The sequence below is a fragment of the Schistocerca serialis genome, chromosome 4, assembly GCF_023864345.2.
Source record: "Schistocerca serialis cubense isolate TAMUIC-IGC-003099 chromosome 4, iqSchSeri2.2, whole genome shotgun sequence".
Classification (NCBI taxonomy): domain Eukaryota; kingdom Metazoa; phylum Arthropoda; class Insecta; order Orthoptera; family Acrididae; genus Schistocerca; species Schistocerca serialis.
In genome coordinates, this window is record NC_064641.1 from 429,512,806 (window position 1) to 429,529,403 (window position 16,598).

Consider the following 16,598-nt stretch of genomic DNA (forward strand, 5'->3'; position numbering starts at 1 on the left):
TTTTAGTTCAATTTTCCTAAGGGGCTTTTTAAGGGAAAAAAGTGGTCAAAAAAAGAAAAACTACAAAAAAAAATAAAAAAAAACAAAAAAGGGGATTAAATAAAAAACGTTGGTAGAGCACTTGCCCGCGAAAGGCAAAGGTCCCGAGTTCGAGTCTCGGTCGGGCACACAGTTTTAATCTGCCAGGAAGTTTCATATCAGCGCACACTCCGCGGCAGAGTGAAAATCTCATTCCAGTCTTTGCTATGTTCAACAAGAACGTCCAGTTATCAGCATCGAATAGTCGTGACAACTCTTTGCCTTCCCTTTTTGTGGAGTCGCTGTAGAATGTTTATCGTGTTTGGTGAGATGCTCTGTGTCATAGCCAATCAGCGATTTGACTGGTCATCTGGGCCATTTGAGCTAATGTATTTGGAAGCTGGATGTATTCTGGGATCGTAGCACTTCGGAGACGACGACTGCAGTCCTGGTGATTATGGTAAGACCTATTCATTTAAGTTGCATTCGTTTTCCTTAGGTAACTTTTATATCATTCCATCCGTATGATGCTAATATTAGCACAATTATTTTCCAACCAACCTGCGTGCAGAGCTTGCAGTGAAATGAAATGTGGTTTGGTATGCACACGCGTAGCTCCTCAACGGTTCACGCACCCTTCGTTCTTTGTAATCTTGAACCTGATTATGAGATCGAGGTGTATTTTTTAAATCCGATGCTTTGTGCACACAATGGCGTCTTTCTTCCTCAACATTAAACAGCTTATTACTTTACTGGACGACGTGTAATTCTAAGCTTTACTAATCTTCGATTCACGTCGTACCGAGAAAACCAGGCAATTTGTATAATTTGTTTGACAGGTTTTAGTTCATTATAGTATCTTAGTTCAGTGTTACTGCTACTATCACTGCTTTTCTTGTGCCATTTATCTGTTCTTGATCGCATGATAGATATATGGTTGTAGTAACGTCCTCTGGTCGACACCCGCTGCCAAGGCCCTCCTATTGTCTTTTCAGTTGTTGATCAGTATATGATAAAAGAAACAGTTTAGTCATATTCGGCTGACAGATTTTCCGCTATGTGCAAGAGTAACTGAAAGGTACACAAAGACAAGTCAGGACGTAATGTCCGGAATGCTGACTGCTGTGTTGGACTTTGCAATGTTTATATTCACATAAAGGGGCATCTTGTGTAGTACGTGGTAGTGATACCATACCATGACTGTGGATCATTAACATTCATAAAAAAGAGCATAGCTTCATAGAAAAGGGCTTTGTCTATTTACTATCGATAGTAGATCAATTCTTGACATACAGCTCACAATATGAACGAAGAACTTCCAGAGTGGCGATATATCCCGATAAAATACTTTTCGCGTATCACAATCAGCTATAGCTTTAAATATTGTCGCCAAGAATGAATTTATTTGTGATTCTTCCACGGCGTACTTGGTGTCGAAATAGTTCACGGGTGAACTGCCGGATGACAGTATCCAACGGGTACACTGTTTCGGAGAGTGAGCATGCTGCCATCGTCAGGTGCACTAACAAACTGAATCAACGCTCCTGATGACGTCAACGTGGTCGTTTGCCGAAATAGAGTGCCAATTGGACAGTGACATCTGTTGTTCACGCGTAAATTATTCCTACATGAATTTATTTATTGAAATATTGTCATAATTGTCTGTAGAGAGCACTGAATAAACGGAAATTTGTTTGGCACTTACTTTCGGTTGACATTGTTTGGCCGCTAGCACAATGGCCGTGAGTCCTGCGGCGTCTTTCTCTTCAGCGTTGGCCCCTTCCTCCAAAAGGACTTTGGCACAGTCCACATGGCCCTTGGCGACAGCGATATGTAGGGCCGGCGAGCCCTCTGCATCCCTCGCTGACATGTTGCAGCCACCTTTGCACAGTTCTAGCAACACCTGTTGCATAAGACACGATGCTCAAGTTTCGGCAATGACAACATCCAGAAGCTTGCTAGTATAATAGCACAGTGTAAAGCAGTACAGCGATATTTCACGAGAGCGTGACCGCTACGGTCGCAGGTTCGAATCCTGCCTCGGGCATGGATGTGTGTGATGTCATTAGGTTAGTTAGGTTTAAGTAGTTAGCTCAGATGTTAAATCCCATAGTGCTCAGAGCCATTTGAACCATTTTTTTTATATTTCCCGAGAATTAATTTTATATAAAAAAAAGAACGACACAACACGAAGAAATTATTCAAAGGGTTCGGATGTCAGTAGATTTGATGTATATGTGTAGCTCGCGTCCCACCGGTTTCTGGGCGTCTCCATACACGTCTTCGGCCTATATTCTAATTTAGTAGAGTAGTATTGCCTATAGTAATGAGCCCCTCTTTGAACTGAGCCCTGATAACCAGCGAGGTCGCTTCCGACAGCGATGGAATGTCAACATGACCTGTTACCCGTCATACACCCCGACAATCGTGAGTGGTGGACCCCGTTGATTGTCATCCACGACACCCTTAGAGCAGAGCGGTATGTCGACGACAGTCGATGTCCCATTGTGCTGCCGTTCCTGGCAACCATACTGCGCTTACTTTTCACCAATCCAGAGAGACTCTACTACTTGTCTTTATACTTGTCAAACATTAATTTAGCCGGCAAGGTCACCGGACCCTCCCCGTTTGAGAACGTTTGGAGCATTATGGGCAACGCCCACCAATCAATTCGAGACTTTGACGATCTAGCGCCCCAGTTTGACAGATTTTGGCATGATATCCCTCACGAGGACATCCACCAACTCTAGCAGTCATGGCCAAGCCGAATAATTGCTGGCGTAAGAGCCAGAGCTGGATCGAAGGGTTACTGAGTTGCCCAATTTGTGAATGTCTTTCTGTTTAATAAATCATCCAGCATTTCTGAAATGGTAATCATTTGTTTGCCTGTACATGTACAGCACATTTACCGATTTCCGTCCCAGTCGAGTAATTTCTTTGTGGTGCATCTTTTTATATATTCTTCTGGCTGAGCCAGATCGCTGGTCGATCAGCAGCGATCGACTTGTTATCTTTGGCGCGTCCCTTGGCGTGAGCATCTTTGCGTTTTCGGCTTGGGCGCGCGGGACGGCGAGAGGCAGTCGGTTTGGGGCGGCCGGTGAGACTGGTGGAGTTGTGGCTCGGGCGTGAGCACATGTGTGATGTCTGTTACGATGGGTCTGTTTGCTAATCGTGAAACTCCTGCGGCGGTTACTGGTTTCCTGGAAGGCATTTCATATAAACTGTGCCAAGCCTCGCAGTGAGAGGGGAGTCCGGTGTTGGTGTTGGCCTAGATGTTTGTACAAATTGAGGTGCCTGTGTGAGAAGCACGGCGTGGGCCTGTTGGTTGCTTCGGCCTTCTGGCAGCCACCGCAAGCGGATGTTCGGCCGGAAGCTCTAAAGTTTGTGGTGAGCATAGTGTGAACAAGTGCTCGTAGGATGTGCTCCCAGCCTGACACTTAGCCTGTGTTATTTGTGGGTGGCGACTCCTTGTCTGTTACTGCTTCCGGGTGTCCAGATTTCACAGCAAAACTGTTTTTGTGGCATTCTGTGTTTCTGGCTCAGCCCCCGCCTAGAAAGGGGAAAGATTTGTGCCTCAACTTAAACGGGGGGGGGGGGGGGGGTTCGATTGGATATCTTTTGGAATTCCTTAATGATCGAATTTAAACATATAAAAAAATTGTTCTTTCAGAATAAGCGCCTGTTTCTTTGGGACACTGCAGTTCAAACGGGGGTGGCGTAATGTTAATGAGTATTTGTTATTCGTGAAATGAAGTGTATTTAATGTCTAGCTGTTTTCTGGGGCACTCAGCTGTGTTATTGACCTCATTTTGAAGTCTTCTGTCGGGTGAATGACTGCTCCCCACTTCAGTGTATTCTTTTGAGTAGTATTGTAAGGTTTTTTGGATATTTGTCAGTAGGGTGTATTGATTCAATTTTGTTTTGCTCTTTCTTTTCAATTACGGTGAATTGTTTAGTTTGTCTCGTTATTGGTTTAACTCGCGCTTTACACACTAAATCAGCTGATATTGAAATTGTTTTTCTATTCCTGTTTAATATCAGACAAATTCAAATGAAACTTCATTTGTTATTTGAAATAAATGTGTTGGATTGACCGTAATGAATTATGTGCAATCGAAGTAAGGCACCGAGTCCTTCATTAGTGCTTAACAGTGGCGTGTGGTTCGGGTTGTGAGCACCGTGCTCGTACCACTGATGTCTTTGTGAATGACAAAAGAATGATAGCTCTAATAATCACTCCCTTACAAGCCTGCCATCTAGAGTTGTATTAGTTCCAGTTCAATTATCCATCAAAGCTTATGTCATGCAGTAGAAACTGGATAACATTTCATTAAGATTTGTAAGTTTCTTCAGTCAGCTAACACCATCACAGCAGAAGCATAACGTTTCTTTTTGGAGGAGGGGGGGGGGGGGGGGGGGAGAGGCGCTAGATATCAGAATGAGACCAATGAATTAAACAGGATCGGACAATAACTAAAGATGAACGGTTTTTGGGAAATTAGATGATCAGGAAAGTGATATTCAACAAGGAACTGAACCTGAAATGATAAGATCATACGTTTCAGTATGCAGTAGAGGCCGCTTCAATTAGAAATAACGTTACAAACACACTTTCGAGTACCAAAGCATGGCAAGAACACTTACTATTATTGATGCGACAACTCATAAGGATGCGAAGGTCGTTAAGCAAGTTAATTTCCTATTCTCAGACAGTGCGATGACTACAGCAAGGCCGGCCCGCAGTACCGCGGCCAGTGCAGACGCGTTAACACCAAAATGTCGAACTCTAATGCAACACCTCAACTGCCACCGAGAACTGATTGTGCCCAGCAAGGCGAAGGATTTGGTCTACGACAGCTCGCGCAGGGTGTGGAGGCTAAGGCGCAGGAACCAGTTTTCGTCCACAGCGCTGGGTGAGTTCCTTCGTTTGTTCGGAAGGTGGGGCCGATAAGAGTTTTCCACCTTTCGAGGCGGGCACCCTGAAACTTTCTAAAGCAATTTTAAGGAAACTCTTAGGTAAAAAATTTCATTTTTGCTTTACTAATTTTTTTGTATAGTAGGTTCATGGTGATGTGCAAATCATTTCGTTAATGGTCCTAGTTATTGTGATATTCACGTGAAAGTAAGACGGTGCCAGATTAAGAAAAGCGTGCAGTGAAAAACAGAAATCGCTGTGATTTTGCGTCTGGTACATATTACGTAGTATGTTGTTGCGTATGAAATTTAACTAACAAATTGAATTCTTCTTTAGACTGTCATCAATTCCGAGAAAACTGATCTGATGTAGCACACTCATTTCAGATAGCGCCGCGCTAGCAATAAAACCAGAGTGAAATATGCACAACATTCCTCATATTTCGTAAACGGTTTCAGATATCTAAATGAGATTTTGGCGAATGATATCACACAAAGAGGGAGTGTTGTACTATATCGTTAATACATAAAACTTCATTATCTACCGTGTTATTCCAATAACTGCAGACTTTTTCGGTGAAAGAATGTAATTATTAATGGCCAGCGACAGCTGATGAAACGAGAAATGCTATAGGTTTTGGAACATCACATGTGAAGACATTACACGGTTTTTTGTACCGCGTATGCGCTTTTTCTTAAGCTGCTGATTTCACCTTTCCTCAGTTCCTCAATTAATAAGCTTAATAAACCACTGTTCCAAAATTCTCTCGCAATTGTGTCTTCACAGCATGTTAATAAGGTGAGAAAGTCTAAACTCCGCAGTGTTTTTGCAAAAGAAGCATGTCAGCCAGAAAAAAGTTAGGTGTTACTTAAAATTCGCTACTCATTACGTTTCTCTGAAATTAACAAATGATTAACAAGCCAGTGGAAATAAATCACTCTGTTTTCGGCGGAATGCTTTTTAGATACTAACGAAACCAGAGGTGACATTAGATCTTTTCAAATGGTCACGATGCAAGTGTGGGCATGGAGGGGCCCCACTTAATATTTACAAAAAATTTGAGCGTAGGCTGCAGTTTATAAAGGCACTTCCCCTCCAGACCTCGGCGTTTCCCTCCCAGAGCTCTGAGCAGTACCCCCCCCCCCCACCCCTCCTCACCATCGCACAACCACTGCTGCTCTCCCCCACGCTTCCGCATCTACTGTGCATCTAGCAGCCATGGCATTTTGCGCGCACTATATATGTTTGGCGGTGGACATTGAAGTGTATAAACGGAGCGTACTTAACGTTTCTACAGTCTCGGAACCAGGGTATAAAGTCGGCAGTGCAGTAGACAACTATAGACATAAGAAGAACTCATCGTTCCGTCACAGTACCCGATGAGACGTAGATTGCTGGCGTCCACCCAATAAAACTAAGGAAATTATTGAATCAAGAAACTGGCGAATATAGTGGTCATAATGCCAACATAAAATTGATATAGATGGTAATAAATAGATTTGAAACAAGAACAGCAACAGCAGCTAATGTTATAATATTTGCATACGTGTAGGAGGAGACAAAACCTGAAGCCTACGTTCCAAATCATTTAGTTCATAGACAGGACGTCATATGTTAGGTCTCTCCGATGGAAGACAGAGGCGCTAGATCAGTAAAACAGCATTCATGGTAATGTTAGGTCTAAAGTTAGATTGCAGACGTTTAATCTAAATCTTGATGTGCGGCAGCTTTCTCATTGCACCTATCTGCATAAGACACGATGAGAATTGCCTCTGTATGCGTTATTGGATAAAATCTACTACAGTTGTTCCAGGATCGGCATACAAGCAAACAATTCACAGCGCTCTATTTTCACAGTGCCTCACCTATTTTAGATGCAATTTTATGCTGAGGTGACACACGACAATCTTGATTTTGGTGTTATTACGTTAAGGAACATAGCGTTGTATTTTATTTGTTTTGGTGTCATATCTCGACTAATTATCCATTTACAGATGATGCTAAACTCTGCTGACTTCATCGGAAGTATTTCAGACTTCTCTCCACCTTGAGAAAGCAGCCGCATAAAACAACTAAAACTTCGAACTTGTGATTTAGCAGTTGTTAGACATGCTATATCGTCAACACGATGTGATCGACATTATTCTGAAGGTCTTTCACGGCTATAAGTTCATCAGCAGCGGAATGAGCTACTCAGAGGATAACGAGTTCGACGATTTCGCCAGAAGCTTCGTTCTCTGATGACCAGTTCATGTACGTGACATATTCTATCTCACTAACTTAACAACAGAAAATCGTCGATTTTCTTATTCCTTCACGCCGAGCATATATCCATGTACATAAAGTATTCCCGCCACTTCTCAAAACTCTAAAATTATGTAATTAACTAAGTCAAAAAATCTAAATGAACATCCGTTGTCAAAAAATCTAAGTGAGCATCCATTGTTACTGTTAACACCCCAATTCCTATACTTTCTATACTGCTGAAAATGTGTCCCAAAGCTCCAACCTCTCTGCCCTCCTTTGTACATTGTACATAACTGATATGAACCCTCCTATTCACCTCACTGTTTTTTGTAGCCCTCAACCCAACACTCCAGAAATATCAATGTTATCTCCATGTTACCAGTTTTCCTATTGGTTTAACTAGTGGGTTTGAAGCTAAATCTGTCCAAAGCACAGTTACTAATTATGGGACAAACTACCTGTAACTTCCGCATCCATGAATTTTACCTAACCATTTTCATTTTTCCTTTCCAGTTGTCCAATATATTAAAATGTATCGGACTAGTGCTCGACCAGCAACTAATTCCGAAAACTAACAGTAGGCTAAAACCATCCGATCATGGGATTACAACCCTCCACTGTAACCCTACTTACAGAAACTTGACCCGTGCTGTCTTCTCCTATGCCAGTGTTGCCTGGATAGTCTCTGCAGCCTAGTTTCACCACTCCCCCAAATCCTTGAGCGCCATGCAATATGTCTTCGTTTTGGCATGTGTTTATCTTCCCCCATACGGATCATTTACTATCTGGTCACATTTTCACCTCTATTCACCCACAATGGAAACAGTTCTACTTGTACCACACTTTTCGTAAATTTTAGAATCACCAGTCCTGGGGTGCTGCTAAGCCTGCATGAACATATCCCACCGTCCCTACACTTACGCACACTCTGCAACCTATCCCAACGCAACTTCCACTGACTTCCCCACCCAGACTATTACATCCACTCAACTATTACCTTACCCCACCCATCCCACTCCAAAATAGGATCTCCATTTCCATCTTCCCTCTCCAAACCTACGTATTACCTCTCCTCTTCATACTACTTTCCTGCCCACACATGAAGCTCGTCTTCCCTTTCTGTCTTCGCATCATCAACCCCAACACCTACCTTCCTTTCCATAGTTAAATGTTTCAAATGGCTCTGAGTATTATGGGACCTAACTTCTGAGGTCATCAGTCCCCTAGAACATAGAACTACTTAAACCTAACTTACCTAAGGACATCACACACATCCATGCCCGAGGCAGGATTCGAACCTGCGACCGTAGCGGTCGTGCAGTTCCAGACTCTAGCGCGTAGAACCTCTCGGCCACTCCGACCGGCCTTTCCATAGTTACTACACAACGGACGCCTGTCTTATACACAAGCCTTTCACACTACAGATCGCCCATCCTCTCCAACACCCACCAAAACAATAAACAAATAAAAACACTTTTCTCCCATGCAGGAACTTTAACTTTTTAGTAAAAGAGCGGAAGTTATATTACAAAAAACAGCATTACATTAAATAATGTATGTTTTTATAAACACATCAAAAAAAGTTTTGCATCATCTCGGTTCCGACAGTTGCAGAACCTGTACAGAAAATTGAGATAGAGATCAACATAAGCATCATTTATGCCCTTTCTATCATGAAAACAACACATTGCATGTTGTACCACAATACAGCAAGAACTTCACAGGTGGTGGTCAAGATTGCTGTACACACCGGTACCTCTACTACCCAGTAGCACATCCTCTAGCATTAATGCATGCCTGTATTCGTCGTGGCATACTATCCACAAATTCATCAAGGCACTGTTGGTCCACATTGTCCCACGCCTCAACGGCGATTTCGTGCATTCCTCAGTCGCTGATGGGTCACATCGTCCATAATCAGCCATTTTCAATCCATCCCAGGCGTTGTCGATAGGGTTCTTGTCTGGAGAACATGCCGGCCACTGTAGTCGAGCGATGTCATTATCCGGAAAGAAGTCATTCACAAAAGGTGCTCGATGGGTGCGCGAATTGTCGTCCATGAAGACGAATGCCTCCCCAATATGCTGCCGATATGGTTGCAATATCGGTCGGAGGAAGGCATTCACGTATCGTACTGTCGTTACAGAGCCTTCCATGACCGCTAGCGGCGTACGTCGGCCTCTCATAATGCCACCCCAAAACAGCAGGGAACCTCCACCTTGCTGCACTTGCTGGAAAGTCTGTCTAAGGCTTTCAGCCTGACCGGAATGCCTCCAGACACGTCTCCGACGATTGTCTGGTTGAAGCCATATGCGACACATACATGTGAAGAGAAAGTGATGCCAATCTTGAGCGGTCCATTCGGCATGTTGTTGGGCCCATGTGTACTGCGCTGCATGGTGTCGTGGTTGCAAAGATGGACCTCGCCATGGACGTCGGGAATGAAGTTGCGCATCATACAGCATATTGCGCACAGTTTGAGACGTAACACGACGTCCTGTGGCTACACGAAAAGTATTATTCAACATTATGGTGTTGCTGTCAGGATTCCTCCGAGCTATAACCCGAGGTAGCGGTCTTCCACTGCAGTAGTAGCCCTTGGGCGGCCCGAGCGAGGCATGTCATCGACGGATCCCGTCACTTTGTATCTCCCCCATGTCCGAACAACATCGCTTTGGTTCACTCCGAGACGTCTGGACACTTCCCTTGTTGAGAGCCCTTCCTGGCACAAAGTAACAATGCGGACGCGACCGAACCACGGTTTTGAGCGTCTAGGCATGGTTCAACTACAGACAACATCAGCCGAGAACCTCCTTCCTGGTGGAATGACTGGAACTGTCAGACTCCCTCCATGCATTAGGCGCTGCTCATGCATGGTTTTTACATCTTTGAGTGGGTTTATTGACATATCTGATCAGTCGAAGGGACTGTGTCTGTGATACAATGTCAACAGCTAACGTCTATCTTCAGGAGTTCTGGGAACCGGGGTGATGCAGAATTTTTTTTTATGTGTGTAGATTTTGTAAGCAATTGTGAAGTTTTTCGCCTTTTCGTCACATTTTTTCGTCTTTATGTATGTATAAAAACAATATTGCAGTGCTTGTGTTTGAAAGAAGCACGATGCTGTGCCCGTTTAACATGCATTTTTGCCCGAAGGAACAGGCAATGCGGCGACCACAGCTGTTATGAAATACAGGAAATTTGTACGCAGTTGCGAATGATGTCAACTGCCAACTGTAAGATGGAAAGATAACACTGAAAATTTGTGCTGGACTGTTACTCGAAAGCGGAGTTGTCTGAACTATTTCGGCTGTCAGTGTATTCTCCATGGCCATACCCGAATTTCCATATTTTGGTGGCCATATTCCATTAACCTGCGCTCGTACGCTCACTGCAATCCCTGTACAGGGGAAAATTAATCGAAATACATGCATGTCTGAAACAACATAAGCACCGTACTTATTGATACATCCGCTTTGCGATCTATCGATCAAGAGCATCGCACGCTCAGGTTGGTCATTTTGCTGGTAACGAGAGGGCGCGCGCGACCTTCGATAAGTTCTTGAGCAGTGCGCAAAAGATGGCACGCGGTTGTATCTTGTGGTTGCTGCCAGGAGGGACGGAGCACGCGCAGTGCTGGAATTTGGTGACCTGCCTGGACGCCGGGACACGTGATCGTCGCTGCGACAGCACGGCGCGGGCAAGAAGCACTGGTGGAAAAGAAGGCAGGGCTGTTGTCGCCGTGGAGCATGTTGGTGAAAATTTGGGTGTACATGATTGCCTCATACGATAAAGTAAGCTGTGTTCCTTCCTCTGTTACTGATGTATGTTTGTACAACGTATATATTAAGGTGGTTTGACACAAGGCGTAGCACATGAACGTATTTTATCTCGATGCAGATTACGAAGGTGGACTTCAGCCTAATACAAAGGATGCCACGCCACCTTTACGAGTAAGTTCCACGCGATGCTTGTCTGCCCGTCTGAGTAACGGGGCAGTTGTCTTCTGATCTATTCTCTTTTCTTAATAGTTATTTAATGCACTGTTGTGCGTGAAGCCTGAGTTTTTGACCATCGAAAGGTCTCGCCATATTGCTAAAAGCTGTATGCTGAGTAACTTAGGGAGTGGCGTGATCCTTAAGGTTTGTTATTAGGGTTTCATAAGTGTAGCTCGTCATCAGTTTAAGTACATGAATCCTTTTACAGTCTCACGGTTTTGCAAACGGTCGAAGTTTTATTCTGATGTAACTGTCTATTACTGGTGATAGGGGGTTACTAAAAATTGGAGCAGTGACTAGTTAGTTACTTGATGTTCTGGAGTTCACAAGTTTCTTTAAAATTTCAGATACCACTTGCCACTAACTGATACCAGCTGAGGATTGTGATTTATGTTTTAAGGGTTCTTTGTCAATCTACGTATTTCTTTAAATTAGTTTTTTATTATTGCAAAGACTACATGAGAAAGGGAGGAGGCCCATTCATTTTAAGGGATTTGTATCAATTTCTACTATAAATTGGACTTAGGCTGTTCAGATACTATTGAAGCAGATATTTAGATCATGCCATGCAAATAACGGTTGAAAGCGAGAATTTTAAAGCAAACGCTCAGGGCCTTACCATCTACGGATCCTTGCATCCAAACTCTCAACCCACTTTTTGCATATTTCTGTCTTCAAACACGGGCACTGCAAGTTCATACTTGTCCGCCGATCTTCCGACAGCTGGAAAGCGATTTTCGACTTAATGTCTCCCCTGTACGATAATTACAGTAAGTGTACGTTTGCAGTTAATGACACATGGACGAAGACATATGGAAGTTTAGGTCTGGCCGTGCAGTGTGCACGGACAGCCGAAATTATTAAGTTGACAATTTCCAACAAGCAGGATATCCATGTTCGATTCCCAGTCCCGCATAAATTTTCAATGTCATCGTTCTGTTCTACGGAGCTGTAAATACATTTTGTGTACGATTTACAGGTTTTGGCTGAAAAGTTACTTGTTATTCCCCTATTAGCCCATTCTCCTCCCATGTAGTATGGGGAGGGGAGGGGGGTGAAGGGGAGTGATAAAAAAAAGAAACCGTTACACAGAGAAGGTGAATTATTCACATTGTGTTACTGGCAGGCTGTACCGAACGTGGAGTAGATATGGTTTCATGACATCTGTGAAACAAAGAAAAACTTCATTTACTGGAATTAAGGAACTGTAGGTCACAATAAATAATTGAGATAATCCGTTGGAACTCTTAAGGTTGTTCGTAACCAATGAACTAGTGCACATACAGCTAGGAAAAAAAAAAAAAACCAGATGCGGCCCAGCAAGTTATCTAAAAGTACTACAGATATTTTCGTGACTTTGTTAGAAACACATATATTTTTTGTTTGTTGTCCAAAGGTATTATATGGACAACTGAACTCAGTGCTCATTATCCAAAAATTTCAACATTTTAAACTCCAAGAATTACGAGAGTGAAGTTGTAATAGCACATAGTGCCACTGCTAAACGTCTTGAATTCCTTTTAACCCAAATGATGTTCCTGGCAATATAATAAAATGTTAAATAAAGTGCAAGCAATTATTGACTACATCAACAAATGATTTAGTGGTGAGTATACCCCCGTTATTGGATCAGAGTGTAATACTCTGTACATGATACTCATCAGTGTAGTCCTATAAAACGAGCAATATCTGGCACAAAAGGGAGTGTTATCCAAATTTGGTTTAGGTTAAATATAAGACATAAGTGATTTATACACGGAGCAAGTAAACGAAATAAAGTTATATTGGAAAAGAATGGGACTGATATGTTGAACTTCAATATCATGCTACGTTTTGTGTTTATTGAACAACATCACTTTGCAAATACAAAGTTGAACAGGATATTCTGGAGAGAACAAGCACACAGCGCACTGTTGGATTTCTCTCTTCCCTATGACATCAGCGATGACGTCGTGCATTGATGCCAGATTTCCCCTATTAAGCCCATTGCAATTCAGAATTTGGTGGGGAATTCAAAATATTTCAGTTACGCTACAAGGGTTTTTCCCTCACTCTTATGGCGTCGATGTGGAAGAAGGTCTGATGTTGTCTATTCATAATTGTGGGAAGTGGAAAAGTCTAACGTGGGGCACTGTTCTGTTGATGGAAATAGCTCACTAGTGCTAAATATAGAATTCAAGATTGCCACTGGGCTTATTCTCTGATGCCACTGTGGCTGATGTCCTATTTGGTGGGATATTAAAAAAATCCAAGCTGCTGCAATGAGGTGAAATTCAAAAATTCAAGGTGGCAATCCAAGGCGGCCAAGTTTATGATTACCAGACAGGTCGGAAGTCTGTCATCACCCCATCCATAGACCTAATCCTTAGTATGCCAAGATTCGAGTCACTGCTCACCACTGTCAACACCGGAACGTCTGGTAGGGGCAAGAGGAACACTCAGCCACTAAGCCACGACGTCAACCAGCCGTTAGCCGATGTCAGCTCTGTGCAACTGTATCCAAAGCCTGCGCCATTGATCGAAGCTCAGATAAGTCATTACAGGTTGCTGTTGTTCAACACTACTTATCAATTGACTGCCAACAGATCGAATCCTGTTAATGATGATTTAACATTTGACATGGACCGTCCAGGAGGTGCCAGGTGCAGTTCACTGATGCAGAGTGGGATCAACAGTGCAGCAAGCTGAAATATATCGAGGAGTCTTGATAATTGAGAACTGTCCATTCCCTCAAGACATCAGTATATTCGACAGCAACAGGGTATCCATCATCGACATGTTGGAAGTGATCCAGTGAACTTAACATCTCAAGACCCCACAAAGTGTGTGTATTTTAATCGTTTAAGTATCGCAATCCTGCGTGGCTTCTGTAGTCAAAAATGTATCACCATTGAGACACTCGGTAACGAGGGTATGTTAAACCCTCTTCGATAATTTTGTAAGGAGTCACATGTGTGTATTCATACAGGGTGTTTCAAAAATGACCGGTGTATTTGAAACGGCAATAAAAACTAAACGAGCAGCGATAGAAATACACCGTTTGTTGCAATATGCTTGGGACAACAGTACATTTTCAGGCAGACAAACTTTCGAAATTACAGTAGTACTGGCGTACGTTAAAATATGGCCGAAAGGTGACGTCAGATGCATAAACTTCACCTCTATATTAAACTAAAACATGCAAATGGCTCTGATCATTATGGGACTCAACATCTTAGGTCATAAGTCCCCTAGAACTTAGAACTACTTAAACCTAACTAACCTAAGGACATCACACACACCCATGCCCGAGGCAGGATTCGAACCTGCGACCGTAGCAGTCCCGCGGTTCCGGACTGCAGCGCCAGAACCGCAAGGCCACCGCGGCTGGCAAAAAACATGCAAAACATGGTTATTGCCATCTGGTACTTCCTCAACAATGAACAGCTAGTGCAGTACTGTATTTAGACACTGCCTTACCACAACTTATTTCATACAAGAACGAATATTACTACCCAATCGATGGGGTGGCTATGGACAACCCCATTAGTCAAACAGTTGCCAATTTATTTACGAAGTTCTTCGAATAGCAGGCGCTTCAGACGGCCAATGCAAGACCAGCTGAGAGGTAGCACTGTGTGAACGATACGTTTGTGGTATGGACTCACGGTGAAGAGGAGCTGGACATCTTCTTGGTGCATCCCAATAGTATTAACCCAAAGATTCAGTTTACGATGGAGAAAGAGAGAAATGGTCAACTTAATTATGTACCCGTAATTAAACGGGTGGGTGGGGCTCTGGACCATAAGATATACCGAACGGGCATGTACGCTGATCCGTACCTCCTCAAGGAACGAGACCATCATCCTAGCCAAAAAAGAGCTGTCATTAAAACCTTGGTGGACAGAGCCAACAAAATCAGCTAGCTGGTTTATTTGGAGGATGAATTAAACACTAATTGCTAGCCTTCATGCAAAATGGATATGCTGGTAAGGAGATTGATCGAGCACCTCTTCAAGGAAGACAAGAAACCGAGAGTACTGAGCAACAACGTCCGTCAGCTGAAAATGTTTTTCGCCGGTTTATTAATAAAATAATGAAGTGTGGGATCGAAACGATCCTTAGACGCACCAAGATTAATTAATATCTGAGAATGGGAAAAGATGCACGACAGCCCATAGCAGCACTTGAGGTATATGAAATTCCGTGCAGGTGCGGACAAGTGTCGAAAAGTAGTGTCAACACCCACGTAGCTTAACACAAAAGGGACTGGGACATACCAGATTATCGGCCTTAGCAAAACATTTTTCTCGAGATGGGAAGCAAGACATAATTTTCAAAAGGACGAACTTCTCAGTAATGACATCACACCATTATGCGCGCATGTACAGAGAAGCAAGAGATTCATAAGCACCAAAATAATTTCAATAGAAAAAAAGAAGATTTACGTTAGATAAATTATAGATGTCGACTTTGCGCCAATAGAATGACAATCGATTATTTTTAAGAGAGAATGATGAAGCAGTCCAGAGGTAGTCGTACAGCCGGCATCACGTGATGTATGGTGATTCTCTCTATTCGCTCTATAAATTCAAGGTCTCATTGGCCTTTATCGACCCATGTGAGTAAAATATGGTTATGGAATTTCGACGCTACAGACGAATCACTCCATGACGTGTGACGGTAGCAACTTCAAATGAAAGGACTGAGCACACCGTGGGATGTTCTCGACATTTGTGGCAGAACTCCGTCACCTGAAAGCCGACATTCGAACTAGCGCCGTCCACAGCTCCACTGAGTGGCTGACCACCGGACTGTAACAACGGCAGTGCTCGCTCCACTGCGGCGCAACCAACTTGGCGTAAACACAGACGCGCCAGCGTCCGCACGGTCATAAAACATCAGGACTTGTTCTAGCGTCCGCGAGTGAGTGAAGGCGATTTGCTGACTGTGTAGCAATCAATATTATGCGATCTTCAGAGCATATGAGTGGTTTCAAATTGTGTTTTAAATTAAGGCAGAGGCCTGTGAACAGTATTTTCAATTTGTTTTATGTTATTTCCCTGAAGTAGTCTATGCTTACGTTTACATGTTTACGCAAACACGCAGTGACGTAGCAAGCAACAGAAACCTAGATGCACTATTTATTGTGCATTGCAGGATCTTATTTTTATTAATTTATGATGTAATTTTTATTTCAGTTGTCGCACCCCGCCATAGGTGGTGCCTTTCACCAATCTTGCGTCGATGTTACCTGTGTGGTGCAAGCAGGAAGGCGGCGACATCGGCGTCCTCTTCTAAAATAGGATTCACCTCCACACCTTTCTTAACGGAGATGAGGCAGAAAGACTCTCTTTGGGTGATTGCGATATGGTAATGTTAATATTGTCGACTACAAAGGAGTATTGCTGCAGATAGATACTGCACAAGTGGTAGGTTTC

The 16,598-nt window shown here is 43.2% G+C and overlaps 1 protein-coding gene across 1 annotated transcript in view; it reads right to left on the reverse strand.

The window, feature by feature from the left end:
* The window catches only part of LOC126474509 (serine/threonine-protein phosphatase 6 regulatory ankyrin repeat subunit A-like), a 172,604-nt gene that overhangs the window by 14,338 nt on the left and 141,668 nt on the right, over nt 1–16,598 (reverse strand). Inside the window, exon 10 of the mRNA XM_050101980.1 lies at nt 1,724–1,921. Within this exon, the coding sequence (XP_049957937.1) occupies nt 1,724–1,921 (198 nt within the window). The remainder of the gene's footprint in view (nt 1–1,723; nt 1,922–16,598) is intronic.